The sequence below is a fragment of the Triticum urartu genome, chromosome 1, assembly GCF_003073215.2.
Source record: "Triticum urartu cultivar G1812 chromosome 1, Tu2.1, whole genome shotgun sequence".
Classification (NCBI taxonomy): domain Eukaryota; kingdom Viridiplantae; phylum Streptophyta; class Magnoliopsida; order Poales; family Poaceae; genus Triticum; species Triticum urartu.
The window spans coordinates 423,946,325-423,967,965 of NC_053022.1; the positions used below are offsets into that span (position 1 = coordinate 423,946,325).

A 21,641-nucleotide genomic window follows, 5' to 3' on the forward strand; every position below is an offset into this window, starting at 1 on the left:
AGGGGTTGCTCAACTCTCGGCTATTTTCACCATCTAAATGATTGCATCTTCCCGTTCTCACAATTTCTCAAAGGTTATTGTATTGATACTATGGAATTTAGAGTGAAAAAACAATAGGGTTCAATTCGATTCATTTTGGAAACTCTAGCGGGGCCATCCCAAATTCCTCTATATATTAATACTTCCCTCTATATCCATTCTGATAGCTTATTTGCCGTTTTATCTGAATGCGAATATTATAGAGAGAGAGTGGGGGGAGAGGAAAACGAGAGGCAAATGGCAAATAATGTAATGCGGGAGAGAAGGGTATGTGATGGGTACTTGGTATGTTGACTTTTGCGTAGACCTCCCTGGCAACGGCGCCAGAAATCCTTCTTGCTACCTCTTGAGCACTGCGTGGTTTTCCCCGAAGAGGAAGGGATGATGCAGCAAAGTAGCATAAGTATTTCCCTCAGTTTTTGAGAACCAAGGTATCAATCCAGTAGGAGGCTACGCGCGAGTCCCTCGTACCTGCACAAAACAAATAAATCCTCGCAACCAACGCAAATAGGGGTTGTCAATCCCTATAGGGACACTAACGAGAGTGAGATCTGATAGATATGATAAGATAATATTTTTGGTAAAATAAAGACAAAGAAAATAGCAAAGAAAATAACTAAGTAGTAGGAGATCAATATGATAAAGATAGACCCGGGGGCCATAGGTTTCACTAGTGGCTTCTCTCGAGAGCATAAGTATTCTATGGTGGGTGAACAAATTACTGTTGAGCAATTGACAGAATTGAGCATAGTTATGAGAATATCTAGGTATGATCATGTATATAGGCATCACGTCCGAGACAAGTAGACCGACTCCTGCCTGCATCTACTACTATTACTCCACTCATCGACCGCTATCCGGCATGCATCTAGAGTATTAAGTTAAAAACAGAGTAACGCCTTAAGCAAGATGACATGATGTAGAGGGATAGACTCATGCAATATGAAGAAAACCCCATATTGTTATCCTCGATGGCAACAATACAATACGTGCCTTGCTGCCCTTACTGTCACCGGGAAAGGACACCGCAAGATTGAACCCAAAGCTAAGCCCTTCTCCCATTGCAAGAAAGATCAATCTAGTAGGCCAAACCAAACTGATAATTCGAAGAGACTTGCAAAGATAACCAATCATACATAAAAGAATTCAGAGAAGATTCAAATATTATTCATAGATAGACTTGATCATAAACCCACAATTCATCGGTCTCAACAAACACACCGCAAAAAGAAGATTACATCGAATAGTTCTCCACAAGAGAGGGGGAGAACATTGTATTGAGATCCAAAAAGAGAGAAGAAGCCATCTAGCTAATAACTATGGACCCGTAGGTCTGAGGTAAACTACTCACACTTCACCGGAGAGGCTATGGTGTTGATGTGGAAGCCCTCCGTGATCGATGCCCCCTCCGGCAGAGCTCTGGAACAGGCCCCAAGACAGGATCTCGTGGATACAGAAAGTTGCGGTGGTGAAATTAGGGTTTTGGCTCCGTATCTAATTGTTTGGGGGTACGTGGATATGTATAGGAGGAAGGAGTACGTCGGTGGAGCAACAGGGGGCCCACGAGGGTGGAGGGCGCGCTTGGTGGGGGTGGGCGCGCTCCCCTACCTCGTGGCCTCCTGTTTCTTTTCTTGACGTAGGGTCCAAGTCTCTCTGGTCTTATTCGTTGAGAAAATCACGTTCCTGAAGGTTTCATTCCGTTTGGACTCCGTTTGATATTCCTTTTCTTCGAACCCCTAAAACAGGCAAAAAAAACAGCGATTCTAGGCTGGGCCTCCGGTTAATAGGTTAGTCCCAAAAATAATATAAAAGTGGATAATAAAGCCCAATAATGTCCAAAACGGTAGATAATATAGTATGGAGCAATCAAAAATTATAGATACGTTGGAGACGTATTAGATGGCCGCGGTGGCTGCGGGTGCCGCCCGGATCGGGCGGTGGTGCTCTGGGCGGACCTGGTCTGGTGCTCGCCGCGAGCGCCCGGGGGGCGTGGGCAGCGTAGTCTGCGCGACTCAGGGCCTTTGTTGGCACGGGGGAGCTGCTTCAAGGTGCAAGTGTGGCTAATCTGGTCCCCGATGGCCGCGGTGGCGCGCATGGTGCGTGTGGCTCGTGTCTGTTGCTAGGCTGCGGCCGGCAGCCATGGTGGCTGACGGTCTCGGGTAGCGCACCTCCTTTCCTTGCCGGCATGGTGCTCGGTAGGGTGCGGCGGTCTGTTGCGTCCAATGGCTCTGCTCTCGGTGGCCGTTCTTGGCTCTTCCCACTGGATCTTGAGTTTAGTCGGCGGCGGCCGCTCCGAGGTGCGGTTTGCTACGGCGGCGAACCCTTCGTCGGCAGGCTGGTGCGGTGGTGATTGATTAGTGGGCTTGTCCGTGCTGGCGCGGGAGGATGTGCAACTGAGGTGGTGTGATGATGCGGAGCATCCTACGATCATCCCTATGTACACTTCGACTACTCCCCAAGCCCCAAGAGGACATACGATGAGACCTCGACCATACGCCATTGGACACAAGGTGAACTCACTCCTCTTCGAACCGTCACTTTCCACATATGAGACATGGCTACTACCTCAAGCATGGACCTTGCATATACTCAGGTACAACCGAGACGACCATGGAGGATCCAAGGACCAAGGCCAAGCATGGAAGAGGAGAAGGAAGAAGAAGCAAGGACAAGCTTCTGGAAAGCCCGGAACTTCCGACCTTCGCCCGGAACTTTCGGCCCCCGGACCTTTCGACCTTCCCGGAACCTCCGGCCCCGGAGTCCAGACCAGCCCCGAGCGCGCCAACTCTCTGGATAGCCCGGAACCCGGCCGGGACCTGCCCAGAACTTCCGGAGCTCGGAACTTCCGGCCCCACCCGGAACTTCCGGCCTGCCTGCGTGCAAAGACTCGGGCCAAGGGCCCATGTATCCCCCCTATCACTTACCCCTTCATGGGCTAGCACTATATATACTCCCCCACCTCCTCCTAGTTAGGGCAGCGTTGTGATAGCTCATTTGAGAGATAGAGTCTCGCTCATCCATATCGGATCTACTCCTTGAGAGAGACCGCGGCCCCTCTTCAGAGAAGATCCACCTTGGATTCAAGACCCCTTTACGGGAAGATCCCCTTGTGGATTCAAGACCTCCTCACGGAGAAGAACCGGTTACCTTATGTATCGTCCTTTGTTGGATTTGGATCGTGTATCTCTTTGTGTTTCAAGGATCTAGCACATGTGTGACTATTTCTTGTTGGTTGAGTGATTCTCTCGTGTTTCCCCTCGTGATTTCCCTCGTTTTCCCCCTCGTGTTCCTCGTGTTCTTCGCGGGATCCTCTCCTTTCGTGAAAGATCGGGCCACTAGGGTTCTACCCTACATCATCTTGGTATTAGAGCCACATTGATCACGATTTCGGAGCCCCCCTTTTTGTTTTCTAGCCTAATTTTGTTGTGTTCTTCCCCAATTTTGAAAATCCCCGCCAAAAATAGCCCCAAATTTTTTTGTGATTTGTTGGTTTGACGATTTTTTGTTGATTTTGATCCATGGATTCGTTGTGTCTCAAGTGGATCTAGCATTCCCCATCTTTTCCCCCATTTCTATCCACAAAATCTTCCCAATTTTGACCTTGGAAATCGAGTTTTTCCGCCCCCATTCTCAGATCTGGAATTTAGGGTTCGTCCCGGAAGAAATTCCACGACCCCCGGAACTTCCGGACTCCCCCGTAACTTCCGTCCCCCGGAACTTCCGTCCTTACCCCGGAACTTCCGGGCTAAACAGAGAGTTTATCCAAAATCCCCCGGCTTCCCCAAGACTTTTTCCGCGACCCCCGGAACTTCCGGCCACCCCCCGGAACTTCCGGAGCCCGGAACTTCTGGCCTAACCCGAAACATTACACAGAATTTCAGCATCAGCCTTCTTCACCGTTTTGATCACAACTTTTCACTCCGAACTCCGATTTGAGTGTTCTTTGGCCCGTTTTGAAGCTATCGACGTGCCCGAGGACCTCACCTTGGTTTCACCACCTTTTAACACCATTAAAGTTAGTGAATTTTGGCATCTTTTCCTAGGGCTTCCACCACATCATCCGCTACACCACCACCGACTTCCGCAACCTAACCAATTTTGTTCCCCATAGCATTAGCAGTTGTTTGAGTTGTGACTTGAGTCTCCTAAGGTGTTTCGGCTACTTAGGGACGGTTGCTTCCTCATCAACCACCACCACTTCTGCATAGGCTTACCCACCATACAGTTCCGCCACCCCAACTTAACCCAATTTTGTTTGTGTTGTGAGTTGTGTCTCCTAAGGTGTTTCGGCTACTTAGGGACCGTGCTTCCAACTCCGACTCACATAACCCAATAACCCTCCATTTCCGCATTGCCTACTCGCATAACCCATCATTGCATTGTTGCAATCCCATTGAGCTTCCGCAACACCACCACCGCATCCCGTTACCACCATTTTGACATTTGAGATTTTGAGTTTGCGGTTTTTCCGTTTCCTAAGGTGTTTTGGCTACTTAGGGACGAGTCTCCATCATCTTGGTATCTCCATAAAGATCACCGCCACTCATCATCGACAAGGACGGTAACCTCCATATCATCTTGGTATTGTGGTATCCCTCCATTGTATATTCCCTTGCCATTGCATTGATAACCCCTAGCCCATTTTGCGTCACTTGCCTATCGAGACTAGCCATTTGAGTATTGCCGGCAACGTTACTTGTGCACATTAGTGATCTACACCATACATTGCATACATGCCATACCATATCGGTATCATCTTGGTATCATATCATCCTTCGTGCCTCAAGTTTGTTCCCGCATATACACAATAGCTATCTTGGTTTGTGCATTGTGCAAAAGTGGCCATACAAAAAAAGAGAATAAAGCTTTTAAGCAAAGAAAAAGAGTGAACAAAGAGCTTGTAAGCAAGTGCCATAGCATCATACCACATTGTCATATAAGATCATCTTGGATCATAACACCGGGAACCATATATACATAGCATACTTGGGATAGAAGTCGTTGCATTTTTGTCTCCTATAGGTTGTGCACAAGTGTCGTATCCGCCTATTGAGCAATCGTGCTAACGTCTCTCTAGAGTTGTGCAACAAGAGCATTTTCCGTGGATTCCACATTTTGAGCTCACTCCTTGGTTGCATGACCCCATTTATCTATCCGTGTGTGTGTTTCTGTGTGCCACATATTGCTATTGGTCTACTTGTTTCACTTGCGAATTTGTGAATCTCTTTCAACATTATTGACTCTCACTAACATTTTGCATAAAAAATTTGTGCCACTATCCTCACCGAGCTCCACCATAAGCCTTATTCGTGTAGGTGTGAGAAACTGACAAGAATTGGTACCAATTGTGCTATTTCCTTGTCCACATTGGAGTGATCATTGATCCACTTTCAACTTCGGTCAAGGTACATTTGGTATTCGTTCTTCTCTTTCTACCACTCACACTTTTCTCTTGGAGTGATGGATAGGCAAGGCATTTCATCTCCGTTCTTCAACAACAACGACGGCGTGAACAACTCCATCACCAAAGCGTCAATCTTCGATCTACAACGACAAATGCAAGGCACACAATCAAGATTGCGAGAGCGCATCGAGAACCTCTCCATTGACATTCGCCACTCCGAAGTGAGGAAAAGGGACTACATCGACAACAAGCTTTCCGCACAAAAGGAGGAGCAAGATGCAAGGATGGAGGAGATTCGGACCTTGTTGATCAACCGTTCTTCCCCTTCATCATCCTCAAGGCGGCGACGTTCAAGTCACAAGTCTTCGGAGCGCAAAAATGATGCAAGCACAAGTCGTCCTCGTCCACATCTCCATGGCAACCACCATCACGTTTGTGATCCACCTCATCAGGAAGGGAAAGTCACCTCCAAGCAACATGTGCACGACGACGATGAACGACATCTACATCGAGCTAAAGCACGACAACGACAACATCATCATGAAGATGCTCGAGATGCGCCTACCTACAAGTTGCAACAAGCCCTACTTCATGCCAAGTCCAAACTTCATGACCACAAGAGAAGACCGCGAGACGAGCACCACCAAGATGGAGCTACGGCTACAACAACCACTCCAGCATCTTCGCCAAGTGCTATCAAGGCATCTTCTCCTTTGGAAGTACGGCATCTTCGCCTACACCCCACGAGTTCGCCTACATCGACATCTTCAACAACGAGGCGACCACCTACGAGCGAGGGCGACACTTCCATCTTCGGAATCCCCTCAAGGAAGATGGCCAAGCATGGGACATTCCCTTCGGTCATGGAGACAAGCTACGAGGTGCCACATCATATGGGCCTCCAACAACAAGACGGCGACAAGAAGGTCGAGCAAGGGCCATCCCCTTCGACCATGGCGACGAGCACAAACCTCTTCAACAACATGAAGACGGTGCCCATATTGGACTCATACTCCGAGTCAAGCTACGAGACCGCTCATGAGACCTTATCTTTGGTCTTCGACAAGAGTGATGATGTGCCATCTTCAGCCTTCATCCACGGCTACGACCATGACCACGACATGATTGAGCATGGAGACATTTGCACCAACATCTATCCGACAACGACATGTGACGAGATGCCCCAATTGCCATGTGAGGATAGCCACCCCACATGAGTGACATGAGTGACTCCACCACACATGACATTGAGAGCATTTCCTATGAGAGGATGAGTGTGACCACCACTAGCCCCACACTTGAGAGCATGCCACACATCCTATGTGAGGTTGAGAGCCATTTGAGTGACTCCACCAACCATATGAGTGAGAGCATCCAAGAGGGAGTGAGTGAGCCACAACACTTAGTGAGTGAGGTAGTTGACACGGCACGTGAGGCCACTATGATTTCTAATGACTTAACCTCTACTCCGAGTGTGTTTTCTTCTTTGGTGCTAGGTATCCTACATGACGACGTTCCTATCCTCGACGAGTCCATACCTCTAATGGAGACAATGATGACTGTCGGGGATATACCCCGCGGCGTAAACCGGCCGGAAGTATAACCCAGCTGGACTAGGCGTTTCATTGGTAAACCGCCAGAGGATTGGCGGTTTACGTGTCTGGCGGTTTACTGGTATGACAATTTACAAGCCTGAAGACTCATTGGTGAACCGACGCATGTTCCAGATGGATGACAAGGCCCAAGGTCCAGCAGGCCGGTTTAGGTTAATGGTGGGCCAGTTTAAGAGGAAAGGCATGAGGAACATTTATCGTACAAGGAGTTAAGACCTGGACTTGTATCCGGTTTGTATTAGAGATAGACTAGTCCTAATCCTAATAGGACTCTACATGTAACCCGCCCCTCCAACATATATAAGGAGGGGCAGGACTCCTCAAAAGGGACAAGATTCACAAGTTCCACAGGTTGGACAAGTTAGGTTTAAACAATAGCTCTCGAGATAGAGCACTCTTGTAACCGTGATCATGATCATCAATATCAACGAAGCAGGATGTAGGCTTTTACCTCCACCGTGAGGGGCCGAACCTGGGTAAAACATCGTGTCTCTCATCCCGCTCAACCCCTCTCAAGCTACCACATAGATGAGTTGGCCTCGCGACTAAGTCCTGACACTAAGGACATCTGCCGTGACAGTTCCACGACAGTTGGCGCCCACCGTGGGGCTCGCGCACGGTAGTGTTGAGTTCTTGGAGGGCGCCATCTTAGGGATTGAGAAGCTCCGTCCGACTAAGTCCTGACACTAAGGACATCTGCCGTGACAGTTCCATGACAGTTGGCGCCCACCTTGGGGCTCGCGCATGGTGGTGTTGAGTTCTTGGAGGGCGCCATCTTAGGGATTGAGAAGCTCCGTCCGGCTCAACGAAAAAGTTCCGGTCGGTTTTTCGGAGAGTTCCAGCCGGCTCGCCGAAAAAGTTCCGTCAGGCTCATCGAAACGTTCCGCCGGTTCGTCGGAAATTTCCGGCCAGATCATTGAAAAGTTCCGACCGTCTCGATGAAAGGTTCTGTCTGAATCATCAAAAAGTTCTGATCGCCTCAATGAATAGTTCAGCCCGAATCGCCGAAGGGTTCCAGCCGCATCGCCGAAAGGTTCTGTCCGAGTCGTCAAAGAGTTCCGACTTCGGCTACAGAAAAGTTCCGAATTATCAAATACTTCCGGATTAGCAAAAAGTTTCGGCCGGATTATCAAGAGGTTCCAGCTCAAAAGATTCCGGATTATCAAAATTTCCGGTTGGATTATCAAGAGATTCCGGTTCAAAGGTTCCGGATTATCAAAAGTTTCGACCGGGTTATACAGAGGTTCCAGCTCAAAAGGTTCCGGATTATCAAAAATTCCGGTTGGATTATCGAGAGGTTCCGATTCAAAAGTTCCAGATTATCAAAAGTTTCGGCCGGATTATCAAGAAACTCCGGTTCCAGAAATTCCGGTGCAAAAAATTCCGGCCAGGTTATGTGGAGACCTCAGGCATTACAAGACACAGAACTAATCAACTGTTTTGTCAAAACAAAAGCAGCGCTATGCATTATCCGGCGCTAGCGTCTGGCAAAAAATACCATGTGCTATCGTTTCTATGTATTTTATCAATACATGTTAATTCATCCGACAACAATTACTCTGACCTGTAATATTTTTACGCAGGGCAACTATTAAAAGAAAAAGGGGTGGTGTTATACCACGGATGCACATTCGGTTGTATCGCGCGGCTTCACGGACAGGGTGTCGCGGTCCGGTTAACGTCAACGCACCGGCTGACTCGCCCGTCTGCACCACCTTACAACACCAAGGAAGACTCGCCCGTCTGCCATGGCCACCGGTTCATGCGTCCACGCCGGCTTACAACGTGGAGGACAACTTGCTCGGCCGCACCGGATTACAACGCCGGGCCGACTCATCTGTCTGCTCCTACGGTTAACTCGGCCGTGATTAATTTTAGCATCACTGTGGTGTTCATCAACTCGATGATGGATAATTTCCGGCCTAGCACATCAGTGATATCCATCTAAAATATATTTTATTAGCACATATTATTTTTGTCAAAAAACAGTTTACCTGTGCCTTGGTCTGCAATATTGTTTATGCAGGACAATTGTTCATTGCAAAAGCTATGGCTGTGTCATGGATGTATAAACTCGCGCAACCATTATGAATGCGCTATTATCTTACCATGCCATCAAGCTCGGTGAATATATGTGCAAACCGCCATTCTGCAGACCGGTTTACATCAATATGACATGGCTAAGTCGCCCGTCCACGCCGGTTTACAATGCCGCGGCCGACTCATCTGTCTGTGCCGCCTTTGAAAGCCGCGGTCGTCTTTGCTGTCCGTCTCTCATGGCCTGGTCTACATCAACATACCAGGCCGCACCTGTCTGCATGAGCTGTTTATTGGGTATGAGCAAGTCACAGCTTGGGTAGCCCGGTTTTCTTTCAAATTGGAGATAAATTATCATCAATCGCCGTTTGCACTGGATGGTTCAATGGGCAGGCGCACAAGTCGCCGCCACTACAGTTTTGATTAACTTCAAATCGCCAGTTGGAAGGAACCATTGGCCGAGTTGCTGACACGGCTCATATGGGATCATTTACAACCCGCCGCAGTCACCTTAACCTTCTATGGATTCACATCGTGCTATCAAGTTATGCCGGTTTATATCACGGTCAAATATGGAGAATCTCAAGCCAACTCCTCGAGTCACCTTGAGACTTGGGGGCTACAATGATATGACTTAGCAAACGTTGCCGATTTTCAGTGAAGTCAAGAACCCCAATACGTTGGAGGGAAAGATAACCCGGTCCCAGATTCCCATTGTGCTGTCAGAAGATTTCCGGATTAGAAAGTATATGACAGTTACAAAATCCTGGCTCAATGAAGAAGTTTCGGGTCATCAGAAAAGGATTCCGGTTTACAATCCGGTACAAGGGAAATTTGTTCTCCGACAAAGCTTTGAAGCTCTCAAATCCGGTTTAAGAATTTCCAGTTCAAAAAGGAATTAACTTCTCGCAAGTTCGAGTTTAAAGGCCGTCAGAAAATTTCCGGCTAAAAATGAAGATTCCGGTTTAAAATCCGGTTCAAGGGAAAGATGTCTCCCACAAAGCTTTGAAGCTCTCAATATCCGGTTCAAGATCCCGGTTCAAAGAAGAATTTATCTGTTGCAAAAAGTTAAAAATTGCCGAAGAGGACCTGCTGCCACGATGCGCGGTTCAAACATGGGTATCCCGCCTTACTGGCCTGACATATTATTGATCACATGGGGGCGTCTACTCAATAAAGCGGGGTCTCTGTTCTTTTACATCATGCGTGGTTACACGGAGTTGTTCTGTCTTAAAGCGGCCTCCGGTTTACCCCTTGAAAATTTTATAAACATCACTTGGGGGCTTGGTCGTGTCCGAACCGATGCAATACCTTTTGATAGGTGAAAGCCACCAGATCACTTGGGGACATGGTCAAGTCTGAACCAGTCACGCCTCTTGATCGACCTAAGGCCATAGTCACTTGGGGGCTTGGTCGAACCCGAACCATTGCCACGCCTCTTGATCGGCATAATGCCACGGTTTCATTTGGGGACCTGGCTGACTTGAACCATAGCTACACCATTGGGGAGCTTGGTCGTGTCCGACCATGGTAACACCATCTGATCGGCTCAATAAGCCTCTTTTTGCAAATGGTTTTATCATTGCCTTTTCTTCAATATTTTCCTTGATAACTGTTTCTTTTATTTTTGTTGCCTTTTTAAATTGACAATTCTTAAGCCGGTTCGACTGTCAAATTACAAATCGACGGAACACGATCAAATCTTAATCCGGAGGCTATCTGGCCGGTTTGATTTTCTGTTACCATCCTATTATGGAGTAAACCGGTGTTTATCAACCCGGCTCGGCTTTCAACTACAAGTTGTCAGTACACGATCAAGTTATAATCCGGAGACTATCATCCCGGTCTGGTTTGACTACGGGTCGCTAGTATTATATGTGGTTAAACTGGCGTTTATTACAACCCGGCACGGTTTTATCATAAACCGGCACAATATGGAAGGAGTTATCAGTACTCAAGATTTGGGTTATCACCCTTATTACAAAAAGTTGGTAAAACCAACGCGATGTGATTCAATGTCATAGGTATGATATATTTCATATTTGATTATTCTTAAAGTGCAGCCTTGGTTATAAACCCAGGTTATATGTTGGGCATTATGACCCGTCCGGCGGTAAACTGCCAGGACATTTTAAACTTGTTGTATGCAAAAACAGGTTGAATAAAGCATGATTATAAGTCACTGTTGTTTATTAAACCGGCCTAGCTTTCGACTATATGTCGCCAGTATGATGATAAATTATCTGGTGTTTCTTAAACCGGCCTGGCTTTAAGACGATAAATCGCCAGTCTATGATGAGAAATTGTCCGGTGTTTATTAAACCGGTCTGGCTTTGGACTATAAGTCGCCAGTATATATTTGGATTGCGCCATTGGAATCATGCGTGTATTGGGTTATATTATTCAAATAGCCAAACTTGGCTGAATTTTCATTATGATATTGAATGAATAAGGTTTTCATACCAGATTATATTATCTTGAATAGCCAACGCGGCTGGATTTTATTATGATCATTAATAACCGGTATGACTGAGGTTTTCAAAGTCGCTTTAGCGTAATAACTATTATATTATCAATGGATATGATTTATTCTACAATTGAAGGAATAGTCCCGAGTCGCTGCAGGCTTACGACCTGGCACTTGGGGGCTACATTATTCAACTTGGGATTACATTAAATACACAAGTCTCATGTCGCTGCAAGCATGCACCATGACACTTGGGGGCTAATGCAAAATCATTGTTGGCTCACTTATTTGAAGACCTGACTCATCACATCGTAATGAGCCGGCCCTTGGGGGTTACCAATTGCTCCTGTCAACAATTCAAGGTACACAAATTTTCATCTATTATTGAAGGATCCACTGCTCGGTTGGTAAAGCACAAAGCTCTCAACCTTGTGGACATGGGTTCAAGCCCCATGATGGGGGTTACATCATATAATGTTATGGAAGAATATAGCAAGTCCCATTTCAATATTATCTTATTGAGCCGGCCCTTGGGGGCTACACTGATTGAAGTTTTTATAAGCAATTACAAGTCCCAGGTTGCTGCAAGCATGACAACCCGGCACTTGGGGGCTACATATATGGAGTATTCAGTTTATATGATTGAGATGAACAAACCGGATTTCTTCAAGGTTGAAACACTTATTGGAGCAAGTCTTAAGTTATCACTATGTTCTCCTCTTAAGACTTGGGGGCTACAGGTATTGTGCATATAAAGGAGGAACGTCTTCAGTTTATCAATTTTGAGCAAATCAGGAAGATCAATTACATGACCTGGTGTCGACAACAATTATGACCCGGTGCCATCAATATTTATAAACTGGCAATTTTGGTAATATTAAACCGGCAAGTTTTACATCTTCAAACCGGCTGAATAACAGATAAGTATTTCAAGACCCATATTTCTTAAACCGACGCTTTGGGAGCTGAATCAAAGGAGTTATTCTTCACAATATTTCTGTGACAAACCAATGTCGGAAAATTGATTATGAAGCTGGTCTGTTGACCCGGACTTCCCAGAAGGAGGAAATAACAAGGACTTAAGGGTGATCAGGTACCGGTTTACAAGAATTCTTAACCCGGAGCATAACCTGTCAAATTTGTTCTTGTGTTTATTTTGCAGCATAAGTTTACCATGGATAAATCCAAGCTAAACTTGGGGGCTAATGTCGGGGATATACCCCGCGGCGTAAACCGGCCGGAAGTATAACCCGGCCGGACTAGGTGTTTCATTGGTAAACCGCCAGAGGATTGGCGGTTTACGTGTCTGGCGGTTTACTGGTATGACAATTTACAAGCCTGAAGACTCATTGGTGAACCGGCGCGTGTTCCAGATGGATGACAAGGCCCAAGGTCCAGCAGGCCGGTTTAGGTTAATGGTGGGCCGGTTTAAGAGGAAAGGCATGAGGAACATTTATCGTACAAGGAGTTAAGACCTGGACTTGTATCCGGTTTGTATTAGAGATAGACTAGTCCTAATCCTAATAGGACTCTACATGTAACCCGCCCCTCCAACATATATAAGGAGGGGCGGGGCTCCTCAAAAGGGACAAGATTCACAAGTTCCACAGGTTGGACAAGTTAGATTTAAACAATAGCTCTCGAGATAGAGCACTCTTGTAACCGTGATCATGATCATCAATATCAATGAAGCAGGATGTAGGCTTTTACCTCCACCGTGAGGGGTCGAACCTGGGTAAAACATCGCGTCTCTCATCCCGCTCAACCCCTCTCAAGCTACCACATAGATGCGTTGGCCTCGCGACTAAGTCCTGACACTAAGGACATCTGCCGTGACAGTTCCACGACAATGACCATGGTGGAAGAAGATGCACCACCCACATGGTTCCATCACGATGAAGATGACCACGACTTGGTCTTCGACACCTCACCTACAACACATGAGAGATGCTCCGTAGGTAACATAGGTGATGGTGATTCTCTTGTCCCACTAGTGGACTATCTCACCAATGATTGCTTGCATGATGTTGATCCACCTATTCCTATGTTTCATGCTAGTGCGACTTCTTCATGTCATGACTCACCTATTTATGATAAATATGATGATGAGCATGTTGATTTGCCTAGTTGTGATGTTATGCTCCATAGGATATCATGTGAAAATTTTATTGGTCACATCATGTTTGACAATCCATTAACCTTGTCATATGCTATGAGTGAGATATCCCATATTGGATCATTTCAATCTCAACATAGTGACTATGCATGCCCCGTTACAATAAATCCCATTTGCACTTATGGCATAGATGACGAGATGATGGTCATTGGCTTTTGTTTTTCTTGTGATGATATTGCCATGCTTCCTTTACATGATTTGCGCAATTCATCTACTATGCCATGCCATGATCACATTGTTCCAAATATGCATTGTTTTAAATGTTGTCAATATTCTCCGTGTGATGTTTCCACTAATGATCATGAGGAGACCCCCATAGTTTCCTCATGCGTATTCGGAGATTTTGACGCATTCCATACTTGGCATGATTCCCATAATTGCTTGCACCATATGCATTCCATGAATAACAATGCTCTACATATATCCCATGATGCATTACACAATTTGAGTCTCCATTATGCTATACATAACAACAAACCTATCATGATGGATGACATGTTTCTATATCACGCATCTCATTTATTTAAGCATTGGCTATTTTGTGCTAACAAACACTTGCACGTGCGCATCATGATGGATGATGTGTACATCTACCACGCACACACAATTTTCCCTTTGTCTTTGTTTTGTGTAGGTACTCACGTATAATCGTCAACCTCTCAATCCCAAGAGTTGACAAAACGAGCTCTTGAGAGCAAAGATGACTTGGGATCCTGTGAACTATCCTTTCCACCACTCTCTTCGCGCAACGACTACGCGCATCTCTTTCACTTGGCTCTCACACGGCTATGGGCTATATACCGCTTCTTGCTCATTTTACCGTGTTCACTTTGCATGCTATGCTTGCTTCTATGCCTTTGCCATGCAATTGTGACCCTTGCTTGCATCTACCCATGATTCATCATTATGCTACTCCTATGTGTATTTGCATGCTTGGTGGAGATCCTTGTTGCTATTGCCATGTTTATCATGTGCCTCATGCTATTGATGCTATTTTGCTCATATCTTGCATTCATGCTTGTGCTGTGTCTTGTGCATTATTCATGACTAGCATTTGCACACATGACATACTTGATATGATTCCTTCTAGTACGTTGCATCTTCGCACTACTAGCTTGCTTGCCTTGATTCATATGATTGCTTGCTTTGTCGCATCACCCATGTTCCATTGTTACTTGCTTTCTTGGGTTGATGACGTATATATTCATGCCTCTCACATGATATATTTTGTTCATTGTCGCTTGCCTCCAATTGTTGAGTCTATGATTATTGATCTTGGAGACTTGTACACTTTACTTGTGATGCATGCTTGCTTGATTGCGCCTATTCTATTTGGTTGTTCTCACATCATATGCCTCCGTACTATGAAAGGCTCCCTTGCCATTTCTTATGATGAGCATGATACATCCACTTGTTGGGTATCTTACCACTCGAATGATAGGTTTTGCATCTCCGCTAACCTCATTTGTTTTTCCGAGTGTTTGTCATGTTCTTTCATTTTGAAGGATTCACAAGGCGGTACCGTCATGAGACAATTTGGTCATGTGAAGGCATACACGATGTGCAACACCAACATTTGCGAGAATCTCCTAAAGGTGAACTCCTTCCCTTTGAGCCATCCTCAATTACGCATATTGGATGGGTCACTCTTTCATTTTTGTCTTCTTCTTGTTGTCTACATGATACATCTCGTGAACGGAGGAGCGACATGGGAGATTGGCTCTATGGACCTTCAAGTTGAGGAGTGCTCGGACTTAGTGGATTCACCATCGGACCACCACTTCTACCACAACATTGAGCTATGGTACAACACCACCCATAACAAATTTGCATCTTATGCATGGATTGACTCACATTATGATTGCCTTGTTGCATCTCTTTCCATGTCATCCATGATATATGAGCTTGTGAATTTCCTTAGAAAATTTGTTGTGATCTTTCTTGATGGCATATTCATACATCATGATCATATTGCCCACCATCAATTGCATGATCACATAGTTACATTGAGCACCAATTACCATGTTCATGCTTTTGATACACCGTCTCTCTATGACATCATTTTGCACCGTGGTTGCATTTATCATTTTCACAACACAATTGTGTGCATAATGAATGTTTTCGCTCCCATGAATGCTTTGCATACCATTCCATCTCTTTTGGATAAGCTTCATGCACCTTGTCATGCTCAATCTTGTTGCACAGACTCATTCTTACATGACGGACACTTTGTGTGCTCTAACCATTGTATTTCTGAGTGTCGTTTGTGTTTGCTATTTTCGCATGTATACCACTCCGGCGACACCTTGGAGTACTTGGATTGCGCAACGTCTTCCACTCCATCCAACTACAAGTTCGTCCATGACAACCGTTTCCATGGTGATGAGGTTTTCGATCCGATGTCGGATCTTTCCCAAGGGAGGGGAGATGATGCGGAGCATCCTACGATCATCCCCATGTACACTTCGACTACTCCCCGAGCCCCAAGAGGACATACGATGAGACCTCGACCATACACCATTGGACACAAGGTGAACTCACTCCTCTTCGAACCGTCACTTTCCACATATGAGACATGGCTACTACCTCATGCATGGACCTTGCATATACTCAGGTACAACCGAGACGACCATGGAGGATCCAAGGACCAAGGCCAAGCATGGAAGAGGAGAAGCAAGAAGAAGCAAGGACAAGCTTCTGGAAAGCCCGGAACTTCCGGCCTCCGCCCGGAACTTCCGGCCCCCGGACCTTCCGACCTTCCCGGAACCTCCGGCCCCGGAGTCCAGACCAGCCCCGAGCGCGCCAACTCTCTGGATAGCCCGGAACCCGGCCGGAACCTGCCCGGAACTTTCGGAGCCCGGAACTTCCGGCCCCACCCGGAACTTCTGGCCTGCCTGCGTGCAAAGACTCGGGCCAAGGGCCCATGTATCCCCCCTATCACTTACCCCTTCGTGGGCTAGCACTATATATACTCCCCCACCTCCTCCTAGTTAGGGCAGCGTTGTGATAGCTCATTTGAGAGATAGAGCCTCGCTCATCCATATCGGATCTACTCCTTGAGAGAGACCGCGGCCCCTCTTCGGAGAAGATCCACCTTGGATTCAAGACCCCTTTACGGGAAGATCCCCTTGTGGATTCAAGACCTCCTCACGGAGAAGAACCGGTTACCCTATGTATCGTCCTTTGTTGGATTTGGATCGTGTATCTCTTTGTGTTTCGAGGATCTAGCACATGTGCGACTATTTCTTGTTGGTTGAGTGATTCTCTCGTGTTTTCCCTCATGATTTCCCTCGTTTTCCCCCTCGTGTTCCTCGTGTTCTTCGCGGGATCCGCTCCTTTCGTGAAAGATCGGGCCACTAGGGTTCTACCCTACATCATGTGAAAGCTTGGGTGAAGACCCTGTCTCGGCCTTGTGCCGTGACCAGCGATGGCGGCGGCTGTGGCCGTCGTGACCTTCTAGGAGGCTTCGCTGATTTGCTACCGCACCCCTTCTGCACGGATCCGACCATCTCGGCCTCTCCAGGGGAAACCCTTGATCGTTTGATCGGACAATGGCGGCGTCTTGGCGGCGTTTTCCCTCTTGGGGGCTTCGTCTCGGAGCTCGGCATCGGCAAGCGGAACCGGTGGTTGGCGGCGGTTGAGGCGTCCTAGCTTCTGTGGCAACGATGACGGCGATGAGCAATGTCGGAGGCGTGGCCTTGGTCGTGGTAGTCGGCTCTTCTTCTCCGGCGTGTTCGTGGGAGTGCCTCGACTGTCTGTTGTTGTGAAGTCGAAGTCGCCGTGGGGGGCCAGTGGTATACGATGACGCGGGACAGGTGGTTCGTTCGCTGATCCTTCGTGACGCCACCCATGCCTAGTTTTTTCTTAGTAGTTCATCGTCGGAGTCGGAGCTGCAATGTCTAGTATGGATTGTCTGGAGTGTTGTGCTGCAGCTTTTAGGCTGTTGTTTGCATCATGATTGAAAGCGTTGTTCACGCATTGTTAGTAAATTACAACATGATGGCTCGCACGATACTTTTGAAATCAAAACATTAGAATCATCGCAAGCTATGCACAAAAGAAGGGGGGAAAGAGGTCAAAATTTTCAGGTTCGAAGGATGTTAAAAACTTGTTGAACATCCAACGCTTTTGTTTTGCATAATCAAGTCGCTATTGATCAAGATAAAATTGGACAAACAGGATAGGAGGGACGACATATCCTCCGATTGAATGACCTCCAACGCGCCCGTACACTACCGTGGACATTGGATGATTACATTTGCGTTGAAGATGCCTTAGCTAGGTTGAGCAGGCACGTGCAGCCGCGTTACTTTCTCGAACACAATGCACTATTGCCCGTACTCACCAACTGTCGGCAATCATCGTCGGTCACCACCGCTCCTCACCAGTAAAAAAGTGACAATAGAATAACCCAAGCGAAGTTAGGAGGATTCCGGTGAGAAACCAGTTAAACACGAAACTACAACGTACAAGAAAATAATGCCACTGCCAGTTCTAATGAGTGCCGCCGGTCTTCATAAACGCAACGACTCCGAGCCTCACTCAGTGCCCCGGTCGGCCAGTCCCCACTGGAAAGCGCAGCGCCGCGTTCCGCCTCCTCCCATGGCCGCCGTCCTCCCGCTCCTCCTCCTCCTAGCCCTCGCGCTCCCCGCCGCCACCGACGCGCTCACCGCCGACGGCCAGGCGCTGCTCTCCTTCCGGGCCGCCGTCCTGCGTGACCCCACGGGGGCCCTCGCCGACTGGAACGCCTCCGATGCCGACCCCTGCTCCTGGAACGGCGTCGCCTGCGACGACGCCGCCATCCGCCGGGTCGTCGCGCTCTCCCTTCCCAGGAAGGGCCTCGTCGCCGCCCTACCGGCGTCCGCGCTCCCGGCCTCCCTCCGCCACCTCAACCTCCGCGGCAACCGCCTCTACGGCGCCCTGCCGCCCGCGCTCCTCGCCGGCGCCGCGGGGCTGCAGAGCCTCGTCCTCTACGGGAACGAGCTCGACGGGCCCGTCCCCGCGGAGCTCGGGGACCTCCCCTACCTCCAAATCTTGGACCTCTCCTCCAACTCTCTCAACGGCTCTCTCCCCGGGTCGATCCTGAAATGCAGGCGCCTCCGCAGGCTGTCCCTCGGCCGGAACAACCTCACGGGCCCGATCCCGCCGGGGTTCGGCCGGGAGCTCTCGGCGCTGGAGCAGCTCAATCTGTCCTACAACCGCTTCTCCGGCGCCGTCCCGGACGACATCGGGAACCTGTCCAGGCTCGAGGGGACGGTGGACCTGTCGCACAATGGCTTCTCCGGGCCGATTCCGGCGAGCCTGGGGAAATTGCCGGAGAAGGTCTACATTGATCTCTCCTATAACAACCTGTCAGGGCCGATTCCGCAGAATGGGGCGCTTGACAACCGTGGCCCCTCGGCGTTCTTGGGCAACCCAGGGCTGTGTGGGCCGCCGCTCGAGAGCCCCTGCTCGCCGCCATCGTCCAACCCGTCTGTTCCGAAGGATGGGGAGTCCGGTGCCGGGGGCAACGGGAGTGGGAGGAGCAAGGGGTTGGGGAAGGCTGCCATTGTGGCCATTGTTCTGGGTGATGTGGTAGGGATCTTGATCATTGCCCTGGTGTTCTTCTACTGCTACTGGAAGAAAGTTTCCCCCAAGGAGAAGGGACATGGTGCGGGCACCGGCTCCAAAGAGTCGAGGTCTGGTTGTTTTAGCAGGGACGAGCCTGAGACTCCAATAGAGCAGCACGACCTCGTGTTGTTGGACCAGAAAGTGAGGTTTGATCTCGATGAGCTGCTCAAGGCATCAGCATTTGTGCTCGGGAAGAGTGGGATAGGGATTGTGTACAAGGTAGTTCTTGAGGATGGGCTCACCATGGCGGTGAGGCGGCTCGGCGAGGGGGGATTGCAAAGGTTTAAGGAGTTTCGGACTGAGGTTGAGGCCATTGGCAAGGTTCAGCATCCCAATATTGTTACCTTGAGGGCCTACTACTGGTCGTTTGATGAGAAGTTGCTGATATATGATTACATTTCAAATGGCAGCCTCTCTTCAGCAATTCATGGTATGTGTTATCAACTGAGTCGAGCTCTCTAATGCCTAGTTTACATCATGTTTCCATTATTTTTTTGTCATTTCGTAGAACAGTTGACCAGTGATATTAATATGTAGATCAGGATCCTCATACTGATGTAATGCACTTCGACATTGATTAGTTTTGCCTTTGTGATACGATTTTTGTTGTTAACGCCGAAACTAGTACCTGGAGTTCAAGTGATATCTCTAGAATGCTCTTTCAGTCCATATAAATTGCTTTGATACAATATTGTCTCATTGGTACTCTGTTAAAGTTTGACTTTATTCATTTCTTTCTAAAAGTAATTTTTTAGAGGTAATTTACTTCTTTCTGGTGTACTGCCTCTTATATTTATGTACAGAGTGAGTAATTCTTTGCTAGCAAAGGTTACTAGAGTACATCCTCACTGCGTAGTACGACCTCTGTGTTTATTTAAGGCTAGTGTTGCATTGGCTGATTTATTACTTTCAGGTAAACCTGGGACAATGACATTCACACCATTGACATGGAATGCACGTCTAAAGATCATGAAAGGAGTTGCAAATGGGATGTCTTTTTTGCATGAATTCAGTCCCAAGAAGTATGTACATGGGGACTTGAGGCCGAACAATGTCCTTCTTGGAAAGGACATGGAACCGTATATTTCAGATTTCGGCCTCGGGCGACTAGCAAACATTGCTGGTGGAGCAGCACCTTCTTCGCAATCGGATCGGATTGGCGTCGAAAAGGCTCAGAGTCTGCAGCCAGATTCCTCAATGAGCCCTCTTGTGAGCAAAGAAGGTTCATGCTACCAAGCACCAGAAGCACTGAAAACATTGAAACCGTCGCAGAAATGGGATGTCTACTCCTATGGTGTGATCTTGCTCGAAATGATTACTGGTAGATCGCCCATCGCTCTCTTGGAAACTATGCAGATGGATCTTGTCCAGTGGGTCCAGTTCTGTATAGAAGAGAAGAAACCATCCGCTGATGTGCTCGATCCTTTTCTCGCCGGGGACTCTGAACAGGAAGGTGAGATGATCGCTGTACTCAAAGTCGCTCTCGCTTGCGTTCATGCTAATCCCGAGCGAAGACCGACGATGAGAAATGTCACAGAAACCTTGGAGCGCCTGAGCGCTTCAGTTTCAAGCTAGAAAAGCACCACCACGAAAGGGCGGCGATATGGTTGCAGAAAACATTTGATGGTTGTAAAGCTCAAGCATGGCAAAGAAGGTTAGGGGAACACCAAGTGACATTTAGTTAACCATGTAAAATTATCATTTTCGGGACCTTTAACAAGTTAGGTACCTACCATGTGTTAGCCTTTCTTCTTCTTTGGGAGCAGAGCATGTAGTATCTGTTGGTATTTGCTAGTACTCTGTGTGAGAAGGAATTCTGTGCACAGCTGCAGTTAACTCAGCGATGAATGTACCACTAGGTTGATCGGTTGAAGACTTGCAATGAAATCCCTTTCCTGATTGTTGTCTATCCTTGCAGTGAATATCAGGTGCAACAATTGCTCATGTTGCAGACAACTTGGCAGGTCCTCAATTGCAAATAGTGCACACAAAAATGGAAGCATGATATTAGGAAAATAAACATAATTTTTTTGTTCCTCTAGTGTATGATAGGCATGGATGCATGGTCAGGCATGTTCCTCAATTGCAAATATCATGTTGCTTAATTAGATAGGATGGAAGCATGCATGATAGTGGCATACTGTTGAGTACCTTTTGTTTTGCGGGGGATAGTGTTGAGTACTTTTGGTTCCTCAGATATCACAACTCTTGGTATTATATCATTAGAAAAATGATCCATTTGAAATATTATGTATGTATATCGCCTCTAGTGTTCTAAGGACCTCTCCGATTCAA

General features: G+C 47.5%; 1 protein-coding gene across 1 annotated transcript; it reads left to right on the forward strand.

The window, feature by feature from the left end:
* Positions 1–18,250: 18,250 nt before the first annotated feature.
* Positions 18,251–21,253, forward strand: LOC125515703 (receptor protein kinase-like protein ZAR1). The gene is made up of 2 exons (XM_048681218.1): positions 18,251–19,776; positions 20,260–21,253. The coding sequence occupies exons 1-2, from the start codon at positions 18,339–18,341 to the stop codon at positions 20,919–20,921; spliced, it is 2,100 nt and encodes a 699-aa protein (XP_048537175.1). The 5' UTR covers positions 18,251–18,338; the 3' UTR covers positions 20,922–21,253.
* Positions 21,254–21,641: the final 388 nt, after the last annotated feature.

Bases quoted from the DNA above. Each gene is read 5' to 3' on its own strand.
- LOC125515703 (XM_048681218.1), top strand. From the start codon at position 18,339: ATGGCCGCCGTCCTCCCGCTCCTCCTCCTCCTAGCCCTCGCGCTCCCC. The intron at 19,777-20,259 runs GTATGTGTTATC...TATTACTTTCAG, and splicing joins CCTCTCTTCAGCAATTCATG to GTAAACCTGGGACAATGACA.